The 19929-nt window shown below is 31.4% G+C and overlaps 1 protein-coding gene across 1 annotated transcript in view; it reads left to right on the forward strand.

Annotated features, from left to right (window-relative positions):
- Positions 1–19929, forward strand: part of LOC111625627 (regulating synaptic membrane exocytosis protein 2-like) — a 328126-nt gene that overhangs the window by 254266 nt on the left and 53931 nt on the right. Inside the window, exons 15-16 of the mRNA XM_023368831.1 lie at positions 6207–6403; positions 12289–12583. Coding sequence (XP_023224599.1) covers positions 6207–6403; positions 12289–12583 — 492 coding nt within the window. The remainder of the gene's footprint in view (positions 1–6206; positions 6404–12288; positions 12584–19929) is intronic.

Here is a 19929-nt window from a genome sequence, read left to right on the forward strand (position 1 = left end):
CCTGTATGGAGTCTTAGATGTTTACTCAACCTAGAATTGCAAATAAAATCTTACGATAGAAGATCAGATTATAGATAGGTAATGTTGGAATGGCAAGCTCACAGATTAGAATCAAATGTACAAAAGTTGTGAAGAGTTCAGGTCTGAAAGTCATCAACATATAGATATATTTTGGAAAAGTGGCTCAAAGTGACAAACCAAAGTATCCAAACCTTACTTCTTTTGTGAAGAACTGCTTAATTCTTTCCCATGGAAATACAGATATAAGGCAAGAATTCTCTATCAATAACAACATCTTATCAAAGAATAGATTGAATCTTTCAGAATTGACTATAATTGCTATAAGTCATGTTAAAAATGTAGTAAGAAGATATGGTGATACTTTTTTAGTTCCTATGAAGGGGAAGCTCTTAAATTGTGTAGTCAAAAGCTATTCAGTTTACAATACTTCCTCTGCATTGTAAACTGAATAGCAAAAGCAAAAGTTGCTGAAGAGGAAAAGAAAAAAAAAGGTTTGAGGAAGAAGAGCAAAAGAAAGTAGAAGGAATTAAAAAATGTAAACTACAAAATGAAGAAAAGATAAACAATGCTAAAATTAAAATCAAATTTTTGCAAGATGAGTTAACATCACAAAATTGCTTAGCTTAAAGTAATGAAAGGTTATTGAAAGTTTTAAAAAAGAAAAATTATATGAGTATAAGAATTGCATTAACAGTGATAGAGACTAATATAAAAGACATTAAAATAATAACTGAAGAAATATCTAGTGCTCAAGAAAAATTGAATCAATCGGGCTATTTTAATGCTAAATTCTAAATAAATTACGTAATTAATTTGGCACTAGAGGCAAGCGTTAGGCGCCATCTCTTATTAAAATTAATAATTATAAATATATTAAATAATTTAAATAATTTGGAAGCCCGATTGGAATAATAATAGCCTGATTGATTTACGGCATTCGGTTGGTGTCTTACTATATTGGATATCGGGTTTGGAGATGTTTATTTATAAAAATTGAATCATTTACAGTTATCTAGTTACATATGTTATACAATTTTAAACTGTATTTTTCTCCATGTTTATTTTGAATAATAAATATCTGTAGCAAAGCTATTGATAATATTTCATGTGATTTTCATTTGTTATGTATGAATTTGTTTCTTTGTCTTTTGTCTAAAAAAGAATGGGTAATTAATAAAGTCCTATATTTTTACACCCATTTTAATTATACAGATACACTTTTATTGATATTTTTAATGAATAAATAAATTTTTATTTCTATCTTTATTTATTTTTTTATCATTTGCAGTCCTACTTTTGTCTTATTTTTAAAAATAATTTTATCTTATTTTTTTTTTTTGGTTCTTCATTTCTATTTTTCCTGTTTTTTTGGAAAAAATAATTAAGCCCTGCATCTTAAAAACTGACAAGTTTCCAATAATTTTCCCCCTCTTATATAGAGGGAGGAAATTTTGTAACTCAGAAAAGTATTTTGAATGTAGATGAATAATCAGCTTCTAAATCCAAGCCAATGGATGTCATCAATATTACTTTTTATGTTTAATTTTTTTCAAGATTATTTTAGCATTCAGTTAATCCAACAAAAGTTAAACTTTTCACTCATTTTTGATGGATGATTAGTCAATCTAGTTGAATTAAAACTAAAGATGATGTCATTAATATTTTGATATATTGAATATTTGCTTCTTAATTTAAACTTGTAAAGCTGTGTAAACACAATCTGTAGTGCATCCAAGTTGTGTCTCACTCTTGCTCTTCATTATGCTCATATGTTTTCAGTGCTTTTTTTATTTTATTTTTAGTGTTTGGTTATGTATATTGTGTGTTATTCATTGTTTTTTAAAATTTCTTCCTGCAGTTTTTCTTTGTTAACAGCTTATTTGATGTTCTATACATTATGTATTCTTTACTTCAACATTTCTTGAATGGAACTTTTTAAAACCAACCTCATTTTCACATGTTTTAAGTTTAGGAGCATTTTCCTCATACACATTATGAATTTTTTTACTGTTAGCATGGTGTTACATTTTTTACAAAACTAATAAAGCATAATATGCCTGATATGCTTTTTATCTGAAGACATTTAAACTTGATTTTATTCAAACAAAATGTGAAGTAAAAAAGTTTAGAATAAGCTTGTAAACAAAGAATACAATCTCACATTAGCAATAATGTGTTAAATTTCACAATTGTTACAATTAAATCACACATCTAAGTTAAGTAACAACAGCTGTTAAAAATATTAAAAAACTTTGTTGAACTCAATATAACCTTTACCTATTAACCATGGCAATCTGATGTCTAACACCAAACTGGTGATGTCAGACATCAGAGAATAAAATTCAACTTAGCTAGAGATTCAAGTTAATGAAGTTTGACTTATCAAGAATCAATTGCATTATTGCTAACATTCCATATTCAGACACATCAAAATAGAGGATTACAAAGAGTTTGTGGGCTTCCCCTCTATACAGTGATTGGATAAATTATCATTGTAAAACGTCAGAATTCTGACACTACTCAGTTTTTTCCTTGGTTGAACTGACAAATTTGAAACATATATGTGGAGGATTTTAACCCTTTTTTATGGCCAAGTATATGATTGTTAAAAAAGTCTTCAAATTTCTCCTCTGACAAGTTTATTTGTATAAGGAATTCTACATATTTTTTTTATAACATTGCATATTTCCCAGCACATAACATGCAAGTGAGTTGACCATTTATTTTTTCCAGAGAGAAAGATAGAGAGTGCATGAAAGTTCTGAAAATGGATGAGAGCTTGACAAATTTAATAGTCCAATGATCGCCTAAATATTTGGATTATAATATGGCTATAATCAAATAATTAATACAAATAAATTTGGTACTATAGGTAAGTGTTAGGCACCATCTCTTATCTAAATTAATAATTATAATTTAATAAATAATTTAGAACCTTCTGGAGGAAAATAACTGACCCGGGGCAAGGCTTGAACCCACAGCCTTCACTTGCTGTGCAGTTCACTACCAATTGTGCTACCCGGATCCTAAGCCAGCCTTTGCTTCCAGAAGTAGGGTTATATCGAAATTTAAATACTTCTGGAAGTGAAGGCTGGCTTGAGATCTGGTTAGAGCAATTGGTAGCGCACCACATGGCAAGTGGAGGCTGTTGGTTCAAGCCCTGCCATGGATCAGTTATTTTCCTCCATAAAGTTCTAAATTATTTATTAAATTATAATTATTAATTTAGATAAGAGATGGTGCCTAACACTTACTTCTAGTACCAAATTTATTTGTATTAATTATTTGATTATAGCCATTTTATAGCCAGAATATTTAGGCGATAGTTGAATTATTATATTAACTCATCAGGCTTTGAGATGTGTATTAGAGGTTGATAAATTATTCTGATTACAAATTTGGTTGAATTGGAAGATCATTGGAAACTTGGAGTGGAAGCATGGAATCATCTTTATTCACTTTCCTTCAGTGATTCAAACTACACTTTTCTTCTATAAGGAGTTGATTTGGTAGATAATGAGATAACTTGATTTAATCAGTGATTCTTATCTTGGTTGTTGGTTACTGAACTTAACTCTCTGGGTTAGTCCATGGAGGACAGCAAGGTGAGAGATGACTTTATCATCTGAAAGTTTGGGTGGAACTCTTTCTTATGTCTCCATTTGACACAAATTTTTCAAAGATCATTATCTTGGATACTGCCTGCTAGCCCTTATTGATGGACAGTCAATTCATTTCTCGTTTCAACTAGATTCTTTTAACTTCTTTTTTCCGAGAAAGTTTTACTCGTTTGCCTATCTGATTACATTTACTGTTCCAACTCAATAGAGTCTGATTACTGACATATTTATATTTTTGTGGTTTGAAGTTCTGTTTGCCACAACATAAAAATTTTTTATAAACAAGTTTGTTTTTCTATTTGATTCTCAAACACTGTCCATGCAAATTGTCAAAATTTTGATTATTTGACCCCTAAAAATTCTTTGTTAATGGGAGCAGGACTGACCTCACAAGTTTATAAGATAAATAGTAATTTTCAAATGTAATTAATATAGACTGTTTACATACTATTTTGACAACCTTGATGCCTTCTTTACAAACATGTACAGATATCTATTGTATAACACAGTAGTTACATTTCAAAAAAGTGTCATGTTATGCAAATCCATACTATATGGAACAAAGGACAGATTCAAAATGTACGGTTAGGTTCCAAAAGCTAGCAAATTATGCTATTTTTTTTGTCACTAACAAGGAGACGGCCAGATGTTCACATCTCTGATTCAAATGAAACTTGGTGAGCATGTAGCTCTAAACACAAATAAGAATAGTAATAATAATGCTAATGATATGATAAAATAACTATGTTACACATTAAAAAAAATAATAATAAAGTCACAAAGGATCAAACCCGTATTGTGTAGCTCCAGCGTCTAGAACAGTGGTTCTTAACCAGTGTTCCGCAAACCTACCTGAAGTGTTTCATGAAAGATTTTATACTTTTTATTAAAGTTTATTACTTTATTGCTTCATTGTTTCCTGAGAATAGTAAACATGGAATTGCTTATCAATTTTTTAATATATTGATGCTAATGCTCCGTGTAATAAGTATATGAATGGCATTTTACGGCCTCAGAAATGTTGAGAATCACTGGTCTAGAACCTTATCTATTTAGCTACTGCTTAGAAATGGCAATAGCTGAATAGATAAGGTTCTACATGTTGGACTTATAAGTTAAACACTCAATTTTCAGAGACCCATTTTTCATAAATGCTTGAGAAGCAGCTCCTATTATTTGGACAAGGAACTACTTGTGTTTAGAGCAGGCCTGGCCAACCCAAATTGTTTTGCGGGCCACTTTGATCACACATAAGATTATGGTGGGCCACAATTTAGGCAAACATACTTTTAAAAAAGTCAAACAAATACAAAATGAATAAGATTTTATTGTTAAACCAAGAATTTGTACTCACACTTGTGCATTATAAGAATGACACATGTAAATTTTCACTTATTTAATTGTTTTGGAACATAATGGAAAACAAAAGTTTTAATAGATATATAATATCGCTTAGCAGGCCACACAATTTAACGTGACTGGCCACATGAAGCCCGTGGGCCACGGGTTGGCCAGGCCTGGTTTAGAGCTACTGTTCACCAGGTTTTATTTGAATCAGAGATACGAACATCTGGCTGTCTCCTTATAAGAGAAATATGTTTATTAAAGCAATCAATAATTTATTTTCAATCAATAATTAAGTAGCAATCACAATTAAAAGTACTGTATTAAGCATCAATATTAATTTTAGTTAAACAAGGGCATTTCTTTTTACAAAGTGTCATCATCATCTGAGCTTTTTTTGTTGATCTTGATCAGAAATATCAGCAACATCTTTATTTTTTATCATCATAATTTTTTATGAATGACAAAATAAAAATATGTTATTTGTTCTAGAGGGTTGCATTTGTTTAGTTGGATTCTGAACAAATTTTTTCCAGAATTTGTGTCCAAATATCAAATTGTTTGAGTTGGGAACAGTTTGAATACTGAGATACTGCCATATTTTGTTCATTGTTTTTACGAATGGTTACTTATCTATGGTTAAAACAGTTTCATAATACTTACCTAAAAGTGTTTAAATAAACTTTACTAAATACAAAGATTAATCTATAAAAACAAATAGCAGCAACAGTCTTAAAGGCTGAAGTCTGAAAGCAATGTCAAAACATCTGATTGATAGGAAAGCAAGGCCAAGGAAGAAACAAATTGCACTATCAGTTTTTATTAAAGTAAACCTGTCAAAATGCACAAAACAAATTGAAAATTTTAATATTCTAAAATCCATGGGCAAATTTGAGATTACATGCATGCTTACTTGAATAAAAAAAATATCAAATAACAGAGTTTACACTTAAAAATTGTGAAATTTTGTACAGAGGATTTTTTAAACATGTTAGAGCTAAACCAATTTTGAGACTGTATTGTAAGAGAGATACCTGTACTAAGTTCTCTGTCCTAATATGCAATATCTACTAAACATATTTATATTGTCTCATATTAATTCATATTATTTAAGATCATTTAATGTATCAAATTATATCAATTATGTTTTTCTGTATTTGCAATATACAATTAATATTAGTTTTTATATATATTATCAATGCTAATAAAAATCATTTTCAGACCCCGCTCCCCTATAACAACGATTAGTAATAGGAGGTCTGCACATCCCCATTCAGTTGGAGGTACTCCAAGTCCCAAAAAACGGCAGTTACCTCAGATACCACTTCGTCGAGCTAGCAGGGATCAAATGACTTTAGATTTAGAAGAACGTGCTCGTCAATTAAAGATGAGAATGCAGATGCAAAAACGTCATGATGGTTTGTATATAAATATATCTATTATTTTCTTTAATATCTCTTTTCTCTGCTCTTCTGACCGTATATCATTGTCCAAGTTCTTCTAAACTGTTTATATTATCATAAGATAGTACAGCTGTCCCTTGATAGTCCGACGTTTTGATATCCAACATGCTCAGTAGTCCGATGCACCTCTCGTTAAGGTACCCATCCCCATTATGTATCTGCTTGCACAGAAGCATGTTGCGACATGAATCTTCCCACCCAATTCTTACACGATGACACACATTTTGTGTGTTTTCCGTGAGCAGTTCTGTTTGAACAGTTGGCGTAGGGAATATTGTAGGCTACTGCTAGAAAAACAATGCCAAATATGTAATCACTTTCGGTAATCCAGACACTTTTGGTAATCTGACACCCCTTTGGTCCCATACCTGTTGGATTATCAAGGGATAGCTGTATTTGATGTGGACAATTGGAGCTGTAACTAGCCATTCCTGTGCCCTGTGCAAGAATTTGCATTTAGGTACCTTAATTTATTTGGTTTGGGAAAATAATAAAACAAATACATTACAATAGATTTTTAATAAGATTTATTTTAATTGAACTTTTTTGGCTTTCATTTCAGCAAATTCATTAATTACATCATCATAATTAATATTTTTAATGATATTGTATTCTATTGAAATAATAGAAATAGTGGATAATCATTCTTGTTTAATAGTTGATCTTAAATAATTTTTTATTAACTTTAACTTGCTAAAACTTCTCTCACAAGAAGCAATAGAAACAAGAAGAGTTAGAAATATTTGATATTTGAAGAGTGACATTGATATTTGGGTAAGATTCATTTAAACAAAAATCATGAAGAGCCTGTAGAATATTAAGCAGAGATGCGGTTTCTATATTTTGTATAAGAGTTGTTACTTCAAACTTAAAACTTTCAATTTTACTTGTGAATTCATACTTTTTTAAATCTTTGCTATATTTAATAGCGAGATCTGCAGCCGATTTTTTAAAATCAGTAACACTCACATATTGTAAAGATGAGCCATAGAGAAAGCAAAAATCGTCACAGATAGTTTTTATTTTTTGATAACACCAATCTATTTGAGACAATAGTGTGTCTAAAACACTGTAAATTTGTATTTTAAATAATTTTTTGAGTGTCAAGTTACTTCCTTCATCTGATGTTTCATCTATTTCCATCATCTTAACTGTTTTTTTTTTTTTTTTGTTTATTATTAAGAAATCTCTTTTCTATACCCATTTCTTCAGCCAAATTTTGTACTTCCTGGAAATTTTGTTTAAAACCTGTATCTCGAAGCTCTTGTAATGTACTACGTAATCCAGCAATTAATTTTGTTCCACAATCTATTGACAAATCTTTCTGTTGCAATGCTTTATTTGTTCGATCGATACATTGTAGAATTTTATTCCATACAGAAAGAGTACAGATAAATTTATAATTAATTTGCAAAATCAAACCTTTTGCATTAGATACAGCTTATGGATTTGAAAAAGCATTTGCAATCATTTGCAGTCCTTTTATTACTTCAGGTAATTGTAAATATAGCACCTTTATTGATCTGGCCTTTGATGACCACCTTGTATCAGAAAAACTTTTAAGTGATAATTTTAGGCACTTCATTAAAATGTCCCAATGTCTTGTTGAGGATGAGTAAAAATTAAATAATCTCTGCACAGTACCAAAAAAGTAATCATTTCTGGAGTTGTAGATTCAGCATGGACACCAGCTAAATTTATATTATGAGCTACACAAGGTACAAATATTGCTAAATTATTAATTTCCAAAATATGTGCATTTACTCCTTTATATTTGCCAGCCATATTGGCATCATTGTCAAATCCTTGCTTCCTGCAATTCTGAATATCTACTTTATCAACTTTTAGTTTATTTAAAATTTCAGTCGATAAACCTTCTCCTGTTTTTTCATTTGACTGAATAAAGTTGATGAAGCTTTCTTCAATCATTACCGTTTCATTACAGTCAACATGGACATATCTTATCATCTGACTCATTTGATCTTTTCTTGAAACATCAGAGGTGCAGTTGAATACAATGGTGTAGTACTTTGCTTTCTTAATTCTGCATATGATTTCATTTCTAGTTTTGTCCCCGACTAAATTTATTATTTCATTTTGAATAATGGGTGAGAAATAAGAAACTGAACCTTTTTTATGTTTTTCGATATGTTTCTTTAAAGTAGTATTATAATGGCTAGCAAATTCAATCAAATTTAAAAAATGCCACAATTTGGATCTTCAATAATTTCATTTGAACCTCTAAGAGCAATATTATTTTTGGCACAGAATAGAATAGCATCCAATATTATTTTTAATATTTCATGCCGTATCATTTTTTCCTTGTTAATTGAATTAACTACATAATCATTACAGTAATTGCATTTTCTAATTTTAGATTCTTTTCCATCACTTTTCACATACGAATTTCAGTGCTCCAGAGAGTTTTCGTGTAAGGAAATAACTGGATGAAGATGCCTCCAATCATGAAATCCTTTTTGTGGATCTGAAAGATTATGTGATTTGTGTCCAAATAGTATGCAAGGAAAGAAAAATACTGCATTTTGATTAATGGAATATAAAATCCACTTTCTTTTAACAATTTCTCCGTTAATTTGTTTAACATAAAACCAGTCCTTTGTAAATTTTCGCCCTGAATCATCTGCTTTCAACATGTTAAAGTTAACGTCGCCTTGATCCGGACCATGTATGACAAGTGAATATATTAATTTATTTGTAATAGTAGGCCAGGAATTGGGGTCATTGTAATTTAGCAGTATTTCTTCTGGAACAGTAGAGCACATATTTTGTACAGTATTATCGATTTGAGAGACATTACTTTGTGCAGGCTCGTCCTCTTTTGAATTATTATGGGATAACTGTAGTAAAATATCTTGTGAAGTAGTAGATTTTACTTCTTGCAATGGCTCCTTGTTTTTGCTTTTCTGAGAATTGTCGTTCATTGAAGGGGTAGATGTCAAATATAGTGTTGAATCATCAGCTTTTGAAGCAGTAGTAGGTTTGACCTCTTCCACACTTTTTCCATTCTCTAGTGTTTCTGTACTTAGCCATTTAACAAATTGTTGCAACATTGACTTGCATTCTTCTAATTTTCATTTTCTTATATTTCTCTTTTGTGCACCTGACAGTTGCTTAGACATTTTTAAACTAGAACTAAACAAAAATATTATTTTTAACATGTTGCCTGTACAAGTATAAAACTGTTATAAGATACTGTAAACTGTATACTAACTATCATTTATAGAGCGAATGCAAGCACGTGACAAAATATCATTTGCTTGGATGCCTTCGTATCCCATATTCCCATGTTTTTCCAACCAAACATTTTACAGAAAATAATAAAAACCTAAAAATTTGTTGCACATAAAATTAATTATTAAAATTTTACTATAAAACTTAAATGTACATAAAGTACTAAATGAAAAGTCTACAAGTATATAAAAACTTAACATTGCAAATCACTTCACTATACAAATACAAAAGTACAAAATTACCTACAGAAATAACAAAAACCCAACATAACAAACTTGGCAGGGTTAGCCAAGCACGTTCATCACGTGTCTGTTAATGAAATCTTAATATTAATCAAATAATGTTAATATTATTATTTGCATTCTTAACTGTTTTCACAAACACAAGTATAGTGACTACATTGCTGTATTCACACTGTAACCTAACTGTAGATAACCTGATTTGAATTACGGATTTTGCCCCACCGATTTGTCACACACAACTCGAACAACCAAATATCGTAACACACAAAAAACTTTCATCTGTAATCTCGCTTTCGGACTCCACCACTTCACTACTGCTTCTCTCTCTTGATCTTCTTCCTACTCTCTTGTCCTCCTTTTTATGGCCCTTTGTCTACATTTTCTTATTACCCTTTACGACTGCAAGCAAATAGATTTCACCTGGACCAACAAAACCACAGTTGAGGGAGGATGAGGAGTTCCAATATAACTACAATACACTACATTAACCTAAGTTAGGCAAATTATCATAGGCATGTTGAAAATATCAGTCAGTTCTGCCATTCATTTGAATGTTCATGTTGGTGAGCAGCAGTGTTGTCAAACATTCGTAAATAAACGTTGCTACATTTTAAAATAAAAGTCGCTGATTTCGCCACAAATATTTTGAAAAGTCACTACTTTGTCGCTACTTAATAAACCAGTTATTAATTTAGACTTTGATGTTGAAAAGAGTTTGCAAGGGTAGCAGTAAACACTTTTTCTTCTTTCTGAAAATATCAGCCAATTTCTCTTTCCCACAATTTTATTTGATTTTTTTCTGTAAAAATGATCATAAGAAAGTCTTTTGTAATACATTTCATCTCTGTCTTTATACACTGATTTCAAATTCTCTATACATGGGCATAGCCAGAGTTTTGTTATGGGGCCTAGTAGAGGCCAACCTGACACAAAATTGAATTATTTCAAATTATTGATCACTAAAATGAAAGTTCCGTATGAATTGACAATAACTTAACACACACAAAATATGAAACTTCCTTTAATCATAACATTGGGCACAGTGAGCCGTTGACCTTTTTTTTTTTTGTTTTTAACATTCAGGATTTTCAGCTTCAATCTTTTATTTCTGTTTGCAAATCGGCTCAACACTTATCGGCTGTGATTTCTGGGGGCCGTGCCCACCCAGGCCTTCTCACTACACCCATGTCTCTATATTCCTAATACTTTTTGGTTTTTTTTTTTTAAGAATATGATCAATAATAGCATCTGTTAATTAATATCGTTGGCCATAAAGCTATATTATTTATTACTTCCATGTCTATATCAAAGCGTTTTTCTGGACTATTTCTATCTTTTGCATTTTCACAATCCCTTTTTTCAGTAGCATTTTAAAGACCTCGGGGGCTATTTCGAGGCCATACGTGGCCTCATAGTTCGCTTACCACTTAATCCGCCATTGAGGTATACACCACATATGCAAACCACTATAAAGCAAAAAATAATGTCAGAATTTCTGCATGCCTTTTACAACCTCGAGACTTCTAGCTCTGCACACTGTAGAAAAATCTAGAAATACAGTTTTGTATATCATAATAATAATAGTAGTTGCCAGAGTTCTATAAAGTAGAGAAAAATCTGTAAATTTGAAAACTATAAACATAAATTAAAATTTCTCAAAAAATTAAAAAAATCTCAAAAGTCACTACTTTTGACTGATTTGTCTCTTGTCTCTGCTACCTCACTAGATTTCTCTAAAAGTCGCCGCAGTTGGGAACACTGGTGAGCAGACATCTAGGGTCTAAGTAAGGCAAATTGTAATCGCCAAACCGCTGTAAAAAGGCAGAAAAATTTAAAATTTAAAAATATAATTTCTTGTGAACAGCAGTTTGAGTCCCTCTTCCAAGTGGGTCCTGTGTGGGTGCACCTGTTGCACCTGCCTAGTTATGGCTTTGTGGACAATTAAAATATTTTTCATTTCTAACAAATACTTTTACTGTATAAAAAAAAATTGTACAGCAAAATAATACGATAATCACAATACATTAACTGTAGTATTTTATTCTTTTAAATGAATTACTAGAAAACAATTGCAGTTGAGGTTATAAATTGCTGTGTGTGACATAATAGATAAAGTATTACTGAATGCTATTATTAACTTTAATCTACAAATTTTTACATAAGCAATTTTCAAAAACTTTTATGGTAACCTTTGTACTATCTAAAAACATGTAAAAGATTTATATAAATAAAAATTATAAATTCTTATTAAATAAATATTAATATTTATCATGATCTCTGTATTGTTAATTTTCATAAATGCTTTTAATTTATTTATTATTAATTTGTTTTAATTATTTTTTTCAGCAATGACACCCGTAGGCATTTATTCTGACAGTGAAATTACATCCAGACATGGATTTGAAAAGCAATTTCATGTTCATATGCATAGAGGAAATAGAGCTTTACCTGTAAATTCAGTGAATAGTCGTAATGGAGGTACTCACAACGTGCCACCATCTATAATAAGTCCAGAGAAAGAAGTGAATGTTACTGTTGGTATTGAAAGTGATGGTTCAGAGACCAGCTCAGTCTCCAAATTCAGCATCACTAGTGCCTTTTCTACCCAGTCTGAACGTCCTACAGGTAGTAGAACACTGAGGTAAGTAATTCATAACTTAAATAGTATAGAATAAATTTAAATTAATTATAGCATTAAATAATTTTTAATTTTGAATAATCACTAAGTATTGTTTTGTAGCTGTTTCATTTGCTTTAATGTTAGTGTGGGATGCTTTTTAGTAAATTTACTGTTTTCTTTTTATCTTTTTTTCTGTTATTAATGTCTTATAATGAATGGACATAAATATTAACATGCAATGTTTTGCAACAATTATTATTACCATTGCAATATTTTGTTTTCCTTTTTGTTAGTGTAATAAAATTGTGTGGGGTACTAATGTCCCATTTTTTATAACATTTTTGTTCTACTAGTTTTATTGTTTTTTTCTGGTATCAATGATCAAAGAATAAAGTTTCATAAATTTTTGTCATACAGTGTTACCTTCTTTCTATTGTTTTTTATACATTCATATGGCATAAAGTTATCATGTTATGCACCCAGCTATCATGGCACTTATATAATATAAATGCCAAATCATCAGAGTTCACAGAGAAAGAAATAATCAATTGAATACATTTTTTAAGAATGAAAGAATTGAAGCNAGATAAAGTATTACTGAATGCTATTATTAACTTTAATCTACAAATTTTTACATAAGCAATTTTCAAAAACTTTTATGGTAACCTTTGTACTATCTGAAAACATGTAAAAGATTTATATAAATAAAAATTATAAATTCTTATTAAATAAATATTAATATTTATCATGATCTCTGTATTGTTAATTTTCATAAATGCTTTTAATTTATTTATTATTAATTTGTTTTAATTATTTTTTTCAGCAATGACACCCGTAGGCATTTATTCTGACAGTGAAATTACATCCAGACATGGATTTGAAAAGCAATTTCATGTTCATATGCATAGAGGAAATAGAGCTTTACCTGTAAATTCAGTGAATAGTCGTAATGGAGGTACTCACAACGTGCCACCATCTATAATAAGTCCAGAGAAAGAAGTGAATGTTACTGTTGGTATTGAAAGTGATGGTTCAGAGACCAGCTCAGTCTCCAAATTCAGCATCACTAGTGCCTTTTCTACCCAGTCTGAACGTCCTACAGGTAGTAGAACACTGAGGTAAGTAATTCATAACTTAAATAGTATAGAATAAATTAAAATTAATTATAGCATTAAATAATTTTTAATTTTGAATAATCACTAAGTATTGTTTTGTAGCTGTTTCATTTGCTTTAATGTTAGTGTGGGATGCTTTTTAGTAAATTTACTGTTTTCTTTTTATCTTTTTTTCTGTTATTAATGTCTTATAATGAATGGACATAAATATTAACATGCAATGTTTTGCAACAATTATTATTACCATTGCAATATTTTGTTTTCCTTTTTGTTAGTGTAATAAAATTGTGTGGGGTACTAATGTCCCATTTTTTATAACATTTTTGTTCTACTAGTTTTATTGTTTTTTTCTGGTATCAATGATCAAAGAATAAAGTTTCATAAATTTTTGTCATACAGTGTTACCTTCTTTCTATTGTTTTTTATACATTCATATGGCATAAAGTTATCATGTTATGCACCCAGCTATCATGGCACTTATATAATATAAATGCCAAATCATCAGAGTTCACAGAGAAAGAAATAATCAATTGAATACATTTTTTAAGAATGAAAGAATTGAAGCACTGAAAGAACAACAGAATTCAGGATGGCAGAAAGCATGAAGACACATATTTTGAAGTTAAATAATAGCAACTATCAGGTATGGAAGTTTCAATTAAAACTACAGTTGATTAAAGAAGACATTTGGGAGATTATGGTCAAGGATTTTCTTCATCCATTACAGAATTATGGATGGAAAAAGACAGCAAAGTTCATAGCATAATGAGTTTACTAGTTGAAAATAATCAATTGAAGCATATAAGAAAAGAAACCATGGCAATAGCCTTTTGGGAAAGCTTTGTGAAAATATCATGAAAAGTCAACTTTCACTGCAAAAATTGAAGAAGATATATAAGGGGATCTTTGGAAAACAATGATATGGAAAGCCATATAAACTATTTGAAAAGCCTGGTGGACAAATGAATGATCTTTGATCCTTCTGGAAGATATTTGCATTACAATATATCTAAAGAGTGTACATGAAAGTTACAATAATCTGCTGACAGTATGAAAATTAATTTCACGATAAATTAACACAGGAAGTAGTTAAAAGGAAACTCATTGAAAGAATACAAAAAGTATCAGAAAAAACAACCATGATGAAAGTTAATAAATCAAGATTAGTGACCTTAAGTAAAAACTTTAAATTAAATGTTATTTTTGTAAAAAATCTCAATATTTGAAAAGATATTGTAAAAAATACCTTGAGCAGAAAAGAAAAATTCCAGCAACAAGTTGCGTAACTTTCCTGGCTGTTATGAGTTTTAGTTAATGTTACCCTATTGTGAGACCTGTAAGGCCCCTGGGACTAAATTAATAATTTATTAATTATGTTAAATATTGTCACCAAATATTACTTCATTTTTGGTGAGAAAAATAATGTTTTAACGTGGGAAAAGGCAGATAACAGATGTTACTTCCTTTCACAGAAGTTAGAACATCCTCTGACTTTCCCTTATCTGGTTAAAATCCCACTCAGATGGGAAATGTTTACCCCTCATTCATTCCCCTTTCATCCGTTCTCATGAAAGAGTTACTGGCCGATGATTGGTCGAAAATCAGCAGATATAGAGGGAATTTGTCAGAATTCGGGGAGTTCATCGACAGTCATAGAGAGTGTCCGAACTCCATACATTTTCCTCCTGATGACCAACGTCCGTAGACGAGTCACATACAGAATAATTCCAGAGTTAGCACTTAGAAAATATACTTGGATTTAGTGCACATATTGATCTCCCATGGAAAGAAGTAAATGAACTTTATCTCCAAGGTGTCCCTTGCATACAGAGAAGAAGACGAACGACAACTAAAACAGGTTGTATGTTTTATAACGATTTTGTGAGCTCTCTCTCTCAATCGCGCATCGGTATAGTATAAGTCTATGCATATATAGTGTATCTAAATTGTCGTATTTATACCCCTCGTTCCTCGATATTTGTATTAGTTTTACTTATAGAATCATTAAATTTACTTTTGTTTGTTTTATAATTAAAATGCCTCTAAATTTTTATCTGAATCAGATCTCGTACGCGTGTTAATCCACGTATAATAAGATTGATTAACTGGTGTCGGGACCTGACAATTGGGATAGAGACTACACAGTCTTTAAACCTCATAAAGCTGAATATTACAGTCCTCCTATAAGAACTTTTAAGATCGGATCTCTCGATTCGAAACTCGAGAACTATTCTCACGGAATAGTGCCGATTAAGTGTTACAAGAGTACTACTTACTCCGTAACCCCGGCTGATCTCACACTATGTATCGAACATGGCGTCGGTTGCCAACTTGGTCGGCACTTCCAGTCGCCATCTTGTTTGCAAACTCGGCGGCAGCAGCAGCAGCGGCGGCCCCCAAAAGTGAAACAAATCGAATTACGAAATAATAATATTATTATTATTATTTCATAATTCTTTCTTATTACTAAAACAAATATATACATAAAGTAAAAATAATGCTTAACATTTTTTTTTTTTTATTTACTTACGTTCGCGTGCTTCTCTCTATCTCTCTCTCTCTCTCTGTTTTTTTTCCTACTTTTTGCGTGATGTCTCGTTTTTCCTTTTTTTCCCTTTTTGTTCTGCTGCGTTTTCTCTTTCTTCTTACTTTTATTAATGGGAGTGGCGGCCACGGTCTTGGGCTCTTCCCGTAATGGTAATCTTCCGGTTCCGGGATACACATTACTCTGAAATGTTGCGCAAAAATGTAGAAACGTTCGCCTGGTTTTTTTGAGGGCCGATCGTGGTATTTTTTATACACAAAACTGTACGTGTACGAATCCAATAGATATTCCGTGTAATGTTTAGGTAGGTTTTTCTCGTTTTTCGAGCATCCCCGCAATCTCTCTACGTTTTGGGTGCGAACCCCCATTTTTGGGTTCACAAAAAACTCTCTGAATGATTAACCGTCTCGCGGGCAATTTCTATGCCTTCCGGGTCATCTATGTGGTCGTACCCCTTCTGTTCGTCCGTCAAAATGGCATTTTTTTGACATTTCGTTGCACAGGATTTCTTTTCGTTGTGATAAACGACTTTGTGCAAGGTTTCGAACATTTCGAGCACACTCGTCGGCAACGTGCCGTAATCCTAGTTTCACCACAAATTTTCAAACCCTTCGTCGATTCCGGGATTCAGACACAATTCGGAATAGTCACTTTCGAGAAGACGGAAAAAGTCCTGGGAGGTAGTACGTCCCTGCCAAAACTCTCTCCGGAGGTAATGTCCAAATCACTCATTCGGAAGAAAAATAACGAGGGGGGAAAACACCTTCGATTTAAACGAAATAAAAACAAATTTTCGTAACAAACCTACCACCTTCTTCTTCTTCTTCTTTTTCTTTTTCGTCGTCACGCAAATCAAACTTTCACACGCACACACGCCCCTCATCTGTTTAGCGGAATTAATTTGCATAATTTGCCGTGTTAAAATTCAGCACCCTCTATTGCAAGCGTCACTCGGTACCCCGATAAGAGATCAATGGAAACGCCGCAATCTCGATACCTAGGGTAACATTAACCTGAGTTTTTATTTAAAAAAAATAACTTTTATATTATTAAGCAAAATAAATAGAACTGTGTGTAGTACCATCTGTTATGAGATTTTGTTATAAAAATTTTTATATTTTTAATTACTATTTTAGGAATGAGTTTTTTAAAAAAGTTTAAATAATAATAAAAAATAAAATGTTCATTAAGTCCTATCTATTTCAAGATACAACACAATACACACCTTTATCTTCTTATCCTCTTGACCTTTAACCACCAAAATGTAACAGCATCAATGCCCCTCATGTACAAGCCACAATGCCAAATTTTGTTTCTTAATCTTTATCTCACAGTGGAAGGACACGGATGCTTAAGGAATGTAACCGCAAGTATAAAAATGTAACAGTTGAGGCTACTATGACATATTTGAAGCTATGTCAACCTTGCCAAAAGAAACAGAAGACTTTGAAAAAGGGCATTTTCATCAGACCTATACTGCATAGTGAAATGAACTCACGCTGTCAGGTTGATCTAATAGATCTACAAACTACCCCAGATGGAAATTATAAATTTATTTTAGTACCAAAACCATCTTACCAAATTTGTGATCCTTCGTGCACTTTAAACTAAACGCATCGTAGAAGTTGCATACCATCTTTTGGATATTTTCACCACTTTTGGAGAGTCGAGCATCCTTCATTCCGATAATGGCCAAGAATTCTCTAACCAAGTTATTGAGAGTTTATGCTCCATGTGGCCGGATGTAAAAATCGTACATGGAAAGCCAAGACATAGTCAAAGTCAAGGATCAGTGGAGCGTGCTAATCAAGACATAGAAAATATGTTGAGCACGTGGATGGAAACCAATCAGTTATCAAAGTGGTCAGAGGGTTAAAGATTCATCCAGACGATGAAAAATAGAGCATATCACGAGGGAATCAAATGTTCCCCCTACGAAGCAATGTTTGGTTGTCCAATGAAAATGGGCTTTGCAACTTCAGCAATCCCTGGTGATATGATTAGAGTTATAAGATCTGAAGAAGATTTAGAGAAGTTGTTGCATTTGCATGACAATACGGAACAAAGTAATGACGTCGAAAATGCAATCGAACAGGACAAGGAAGAAAGCATTGTTGAAAATGAGTCAGAAGGGGATATAGACAATAGCACTGTCAACGATAAAACACAAAAAGATGAAATGATTATTACTGAGATGATGAAGGCGAAGCAAATAACCGATGATTCCAATGTAATGATTCAGAGAGATACCGATTCAGAGACAGAAAATACGACTGAGTCTCAGGAAGTTCTTATAACTATTGAGCCAATACCAAAAAAGATAGAATCTGTAGTGACTATAAGTAACAATCCAAAAGTGAGTTTGGAGAAACAAGCTGAAAAAATGAAAGCCAAGTCTGTTGATAAATATCCAAATGTGAAAATTGGCCAAAATGTATGACTGAAAGTGCCTGAAATTGAATGAAAACTAAAACTGACCCGAAAAACGTTATTGCAATTGTAGTAGATGTAAAGGACAACGAGTTTTACCAACTAGGTACCAAAATTAGAATGCTAAAGCAGCTTTATACACAAAATTAATTTACCTCATGTCCTGAAGACTTTATCAGGATAGAAGAAGTTGTTAAAGATAAAGAAGTGAGTCTTTGAGAAGTTGTCGCAAAATTGTCTTTGACCGTCAGGACAAGGTTTCAAGAAATGCAACTGCCTAAAAAAATGATTAACAAAAAAGTGCACTTGCAAGTCATCAGGATTACTTTGTAATTCTAAATGCCATGATAGCTCTCCATGTTGTAACAAGTAAAATCCTTTTTTTACTTTTATTAAATGACAATGAATACCAAATGATTAGAAAAAATACTGTGATTACTCATTAGCTTAGCCAACGTAAGCTATTATATTATTTTTGACAAGATAATTTAATTTTTTATTATATTAAAAAAGTATTTTTAAACTGTTTCACTAGTTATTAATAAATAGGACTTAGTAAGTTGACTGTTTATAATAATTGCAATAAATGATTATTAAAATACTCATAGTTTTATTTCCAAATGAACATTTACTAATCATCATTAGTAAAACCTAGCATGTACCAAATTCTAATGGTAAAAGCCTGGAAAATCATCTCACTTCATAAAAATCTTTACATTTATTAACTCATGTTGGTAAATCCGAAGATTTACAAGTAAAACCTAGGATTTATCAATATATGGGCTTTTACAGTAACATATACATAACAGTTGGGAAAGTAAAAGGAACATATCGGTAAAGTCCAACAAAAATCTGAAAATAAGCCAGAAATTGCATGTGTGTTATCTAGCTGTATTCTCTGAACTGAAGATGATATTTTTATTATGTTTGCAATAAACTTAATGTAATTACAATGAAACAGACTAGCTTGTGGTAAAAATATTTTGATTCAGCAACCTCAGCACATATGTGCAACAATAAATCTTAGTTTTGTAACATTGACTATAATTAATGTGTAGTGTATTTAGCTGATTTTGTAAGTGGGTATTGAAAAGGAATACATGTGGAACCATCATAAAGTATAAGGCCAGATTAGTGGCCTAAGTTTTCTTGTAGAAATATGGAAAATACTGCAATGAAGTATTTGCTCCACTAGTTACAGAAACAACATTAAAAATACATTTAATAGTTTCTGCTAAAAAAGAAACGAAAATCAAGAATTATGATATTCAAACTAC

Source organism: Centruroides sculpturatus, unplaced genomic scaffold (assembly GCF_000671375.1).
Source record: "Centruroides sculpturatus isolate CEXI.00-Female unplaced genomic scaffold, Cexi_2.0 scaffold356, whole genome shotgun sequence".
In the NCBI taxonomy this organism is placed as follows: Eukaryota; Metazoa; Arthropoda; class Arachnida; order Scorpiones; family Buthidae; genus Centruroides; species Centruroides sculpturatus.